At 42.2% G+C, this 6,000-nt stretch overlaps 1 protein-coding gene across 2 annotated transcripts in view; it reads right to left on the bottom strand.

Moving 5' to 3' along the window:
* Positions 1 to 2,375: 2,375 nt before the first annotated feature.
* DUS2 (dihydrouridine synthase 2) overlaps positions 2,376 to 6,000 on the bottom strand; it is a 117,789-nt gene continuing 114,164 nt past the window's right edge. For both annotated transcript variants that reach the window (XM_075837484.1, XM_075837485.1), the window contains one exon: positions 2,376 to 2,765. In XM_075837484.1, coding sequence (XP_075693599.1) covers positions 2,546 to 2,765 — 220 coding nt within the window. In that variant the 3' untranslated portion in view covers positions 2,376 to 2,545. The remainder of the gene's footprint in view (positions 2,766 to 6,000) is intronic.

The raw sequence follows: 6,000 nt of genomic DNA, 5'->3' as shown, positions 1-6,000 counted from the left end.
TGAACAGACAGCCCATTGCTTTCAATGGGCAGATGTTTGCCAACGGTATTGAGGCGCATTTTCGGACGTAATTCGAGGCGTAAAATGCCCGAATTACGTCCGGAAATAGTGTGTGTGAACATACCCTTAATGGTTGGTAGGGGATCAAATACTTATTTCTCTGAGTCAATGGAAAACGGCTCCATTTACGTCTCAAGAAGTGACAGGCACTTCTTTGACGCGGGCGTCATTTGACAGCGGCGCGTAAAAAAAATGACCGTCGGCACAGAACATCGTAACCCCATTCTAATGAAGGGGCAGATGTTTGCCGACGCTTCAGCCGTATTTTCGGACGTAATTCGAGGCTAAAACGCCCGAATTACGTCCGTAAATAGGGTGTGTGAACCCAGCCTTAGTGACGCCCCCAGCTGCTAGTGCTGCATTGTTGAGTCACTTAGGACTGTGTGAACCCAGCCTTTGGATGCACTGATGTTATACTGTGAATATTTACTATGTTTGGTGTATTTTATAACTGAGGCCCCATGCACATGAACGTAAAAACGCCCATAATCACGGGCCGTAATTACGGGCCCATAGACTTCTATTGGCCACGGGTACCTCCCTGTATGCTTACGGGAAGGTGCCCGGGCCGTTGAAAAATATAGAACATGTCCTATTTTAGGCTGTAATTACGGCACGGGCAGGCCCATAGAAGTCTATGGGGCTCCCATAATTACGGGTGACTGTGTGTTCACCCGTAATTACGGGAGCGTTGCTAGGCGACGTCAGTGGATGGTCACTGTCGAGGGTGCTGAAAGAGTTAACTGATCGGCAGTAACTCTTTCAGCACCAGGGACAGTGACTACCGATCACAATATAAATAAACGTGTAAAAAAAATAGAAGTTCATACTTACCCAGAACTCCCTACTTCTTCCTCCAGTCCGGCCTCCCGGGATGATGTTTCAGCCCATGTGACTGCTGTAGCCAATCACAGGCTGCAGCGGTCACATGGACTGCCGCGTCATCCAGGGAGGTCGGGCTGGATGTCGAAAGAGGGACGCGTCACCAAGACAACGGCCGGTAAGTATGAATTTCTTTTACCTCGGAAAGGGCTGCCCCTTCTCTCTATCCTGCACTGATAGAGAGAAGGGGCTGCCGATTAGTGCAGTGCAATTTTGCAGCGAAAAAGTGCCCGTAAATACGGGTGGAATACTGGTGACACCGGACCCATATTTACGGGCACGGGTCTGTGAATACTGGTGCAATACGGGTCGAATACGTGTGACCAAGGACCCGTATTTACGCCAGTATTTATGGGAGGGAAAAAATACGTTCGTGTGCATGAGGCCCAAGAGTGATTACTGTTTGCAATAATATATATTACCTTTTATTTACTATAAAATTGTATTCCCTTAGTAGCAAAGCAATTAGATTGACATTAGTATAAAAGAAAGGTAGGGTAACTAGGCATAACCCTAGTGACCCTAAGATAAAGGAGGTAGTAGTAGTGGGCTACACTAGCCAGTGAACCCTGCTATTACCACGCGCCCCTTTACAATGGCTTCGAGATGAACTATGGGAAGAAGGCAAGCCGGCAAAGGCAGTTTGATGTTCTGTAGGAAAAACTTGGGTGCTGGCATTCATGTGGATTTTACTTTGACATCTACCATCTACCTAAACATTGCTGCAGACTAGGTACACCTCTCCATGGCAATGGTATTCTCTAATATCAGTGGCCTTTTTAGCAGGATAATGTGCCTTGCCACACTGCAAAAATTGTTCAGGATTGGTTTGAGGAACATAAAGAGCTCAAGGTGTTGACTTGGCCTCCAAATTTCCCAATCCGATTGACCATCTACGAAATGTGCTAAAAAAAAATAAAAAAAATAAAAAAGCGCGATCCACGGAGGCTTTACCTCACCACTTTCAAGACTTAAAGGATCTGCTGCTAACGTTTTGGTGCCAGAAACGATTAGTTTGTGTCTTTTATTTGAAAATTGAACAAAAATAATGTATTCAAGAAAGAATGTGATGAAAATTGTTGTTCAATCCGCTATCAGGAAAATCATGATTACTCAAAACAGTTGTACAGGATTAGAAAAAAAGGAGGGCTTTTTTTTTTTTCTTTCTTCTTTCCAGCAGTCACTCTTGAGTATGGGCTGTGTCTGGTGTTCCGACTGTTCTATTCAAGTGAATGGGGCTGAGCTGCAATACTAGACACAACCTATAGACTCACCATTTCTGAAGGAAAAATAATAATAAAAAGAAAAAAGAAAAAAACAGACCCATTTTATGAATCTAGTACTATCTCTTTAAACATTTTTTTTGGGTATTCATAGACAGATCCATTAATGTTTGGAGAATATGCACTAATCACTATATTCAAATGTGGAAATGGGTTGCCACTGTTTATTCCAAACTTCACAGAAGTAAACTACGTCTCACACTCACGGAAGGTGCAGTATGTTTGAGTTGTTTACATAATTTATTAAAATATTGCAAAAATAAACAGTTAAAAAAAAAAAGAAGTGCATTCACAATTGAGGTATAGCATCAAATCTGTTGTTAATCTTTTAAGTCATCAAATTTCTCATTGTTATGGAGTCTTTTCCTAATCTGTTCTCCACCTTGTGTGCCTGCCAAGCTGACACTTTCATCTTGGATTCCTCTTTTTCTCTTCCGTATAAGATTACTTTCTTCCTCCCCAAGCTTTCCTTCTGGAAGTCCTAATGTGCGAAGACATACAATGGCTGCAGCCTGTTCCGCTAACTTTTTTGACTTGTCGCTGAGATAAGAAAGAAACAGGAAAATGCTTAATCAGTGCTTACTGAGAAACTCACAACTCACTTCTGCCAAGGAGGTAAGTACCAAGAATTGTGAATGTTTACACTAGACTGTGGACGGACATGGCCACAATGTTTACACTAGACTGTGGATCGACCACTGCAGTATTTACACTAGAGTGTGGACTGATTGACCGAAACATTTACAGAATGTGCTCTACTTCAGTAGTTCGCAACCTGTGGAATGAATAATGTAAGGGGTATGTGCCACAAGTCCAGAGGGTAACTGTCAGGCAGTATGCACACAACAGTTTTATCGTTGGCGATTTTCAGAAAACTGCTGCAAACCGTTGATAATACTGTAATGTGTGGAGACAATCATGGTATGCAGCAGAGCTCTACCTCGCAATGCGAGCAAAGAGCCTTGTGAAGAACACGGCTACCGCTATGTGCAGCCACATACACAAACACTAGCATTACTGCAGTGTCCTGATAATAAATATACATTACCTCCAGCCAGGATGTGATGTGTATTCATAATCCTCACACGTCTGAATCTTTTCTGTGAGATTTTCAGCAAGGCAAACGTAATCTTGTTTACATCGTAATCTCGCGAGATTACGTTTGCCTTGCTGGAAATCTCACAGAAAAGATTTAGACAAGTCAGGATACACATCACGTCCTGGCTGGAGGTAATGTATATTCATTATCAGAACACTGAAGTAATGTTAATGTGTGTGTATGTGGCTGCACATAGCGATATAACTATATCGCTCGTGCAGTGTAAATGAATGGAGAAGTGTATGACGCTGATTGGTCACCGTCATACACTCCTCTGTACAACGCCCACTTGGTCTAAAGTAAAAACACGGTCATTTGGGCATTAAGAAACTCATTAGCATAAAGCTAAAAATCGCTCATAAAATGGTAAAAATAGATTGTTTTTCTAAATAAAAAGCACTGCTGTCACCTACATTACAGCGCCGATCTCCTTATGTAGGAGATAGAGCAATTATAATGTGGTGACAGAGCCTCTTTAAGATCGATCCTGGCCTGCAAAGGAAAGAACTGTGTTTGTCTAAAGGGGTTTGCTAAAAACAGAAGTTGTTAAAGCAACCTAATATGTTTTTATAAGGTCAGCAGAATCCTGGACAGGGGGGCTGCTGTGGATATAGCGTTTTTGGACTTTGCAAAGATGTTTGACACTGTTTCCTATAGATGTCTAAAGGGAAAATTAAGGTCTATAGGTTTAGGTCGTTTGTAAGTGGAATGAAAAATTGGCTCAAGGACCGTATCCAGAGAGTTGAGGTCTATGATTCCTACTCTGAATGGTCCCCGGTTATTATTCAACTTTATTTATGATATAGAGGTTGAGATTAATAGCACGGTTTCTATTTTTGAAGGGGACACCAAGTTATGGAACTAACTTGGACACACAGGAGGGAATTTATAAACCTTACTGCGCCAGTTATTATAATTTTCATAGAGGAAAGAAAAAGAAAAAATGCTCACCTCACCACTCCTCTTAGGTTCCTTCTGAATATTAAGGCTCAGACAACTGTGAATCCCCGACACACGTAGCGGCGGTTCACAGTATTACAGCCTTCTCCCACTCACTTAAATGCATAAAAGCTGTAATACTGTGAACCGGCGCTAGAAGTGTGTCGGTGATTGCCAGTACAAGCAAGGACAGGGATGAAGGGGAAGCTGCGCTCGCATGAGCGATGCGGCCCCTGCAAAACAGCTGATCAACAGGGGGTCCAGAATTTCGGTTATCCAATGATCAGATATTGGTGACCTATCCTGAGAATAGGCCATCGATTTCTTTTAATTAGAAAACCTGTATCAGTGCTGCGCTGCATATAAGGCCCTGACGCTGCTTGGTGTCAGGACCTTGTATGAGGCGCACAGCCTGCTGAGGGAGCCGGAGGAGACACTGAGAGTAGCGGTGGAATGATTATACTTTTTTTAATGTTATTACATATGGGAAGGCAGGAATGGATGGAGCGCGGCCCATTTGTGGTGCACAGATGGCTGAAAGATACAACACATTTGTTAAGAGGCGTGTCACATAGAACTCCACATTTTTTTCTATGAAGGCTGGCATACCAAACACCAGTCAATCAATTTCCCCAACAGTGTTTGGGCATCCATTTGGCAAATAAGGATTTAATATGGATAAATGTAAAGCCATATAATAATCAACATGCACCATATGTCCTAAAGGGACTTAAACAGAGAGTCACTTGTTGAGAAGGATCTGATTAGGGCTGGGCGATTTTGTCCCCCAAAAAACCTTGTACTTGTAGATCATAGAAGACGCTAATTGACATTGCATGCTGAGATTTAGTCTAAGGCCAGCAGGATACTTTACATAACACATGTCAAGCCTGTGGCCCTCCAGCTGTTGCAAAACTACAACTCCCAACCAGGGAATTCTTGCAGCACCCAGGGTATGCTTGGGAGTTGTAGTTTTGCAACAGCTGGAGGGCCACAGGTTTGTCACCACTAGTTTACATAGTGCTACCCCATTACAAAGCATTAGTGCGGCCCCATCTAGAATATGCAGTTCAGTTCTGGGCAGCAGTTTATAGAAAGGATGCCCTGGAGATGGGAAAAATACAAAGAAGAGCAACTAAACTAACAAGTGGTATGGAGAATCTAAGTTATGAGGAAAGATAAAAATAATTACATTTATTAAGTCTTGAAAAGAGACGACTAAGGGGCGACATGATTAACTTGTATAATTATATGAATGGCCTGTACAAAAAACATGGTGAAAACCTGTTCCATGTAAAATCCCCTCGAAAGACAAGGGTTCGATATCCAGAGGCGACAAGCCTTCTTTACCAGAAGAACTGTGAATCTGTGGAATAGCCGACCGCAGGAGCTGGTCACAGCAGGAACAGTAGATAGCTTCAAAAAAGGCTCAGATAGATTCTTAAAATAAAATATCAACGTCTATGTCAATGTAAAAAAGTTATATTTGAATGTTGATCCAACGTTCTGAAGTTCACCTAAATCCCTTCCTCCCAACCCTAGGTTGAACTTAGATGGACATATGTCTTTTGTATGAGTTTCTATTGGCATGGGGGTGTGTACATGTGTACTTAGGTGAATGTATGTATTCGGATATGTGCAAGTCTGTAAATTTTCATAAGCCTCATAAAAACTTTAGAGCTCATTCACACTTGCATGTTTGTTTGTTCTTTGGACACTTTTTTTCTTGTAAAATCG

The sequence above is a fragment of the Rhinoderma darwinii genome, chromosome 9, assembly GCF_050947455.1.
Source record: "Rhinoderma darwinii isolate aRhiDar2 chromosome 9, aRhiDar2.hap1, whole genome shotgun sequence".
In the NCBI taxonomy this organism is placed as follows: Eukaryota; Metazoa; Chordata; class Amphibia; order Anura; family Rhinodermatidae; genus Rhinoderma; species Rhinoderma darwinii.
This window is presented reverse-complemented; position numbering and strand designations above follow the sequence as displayed.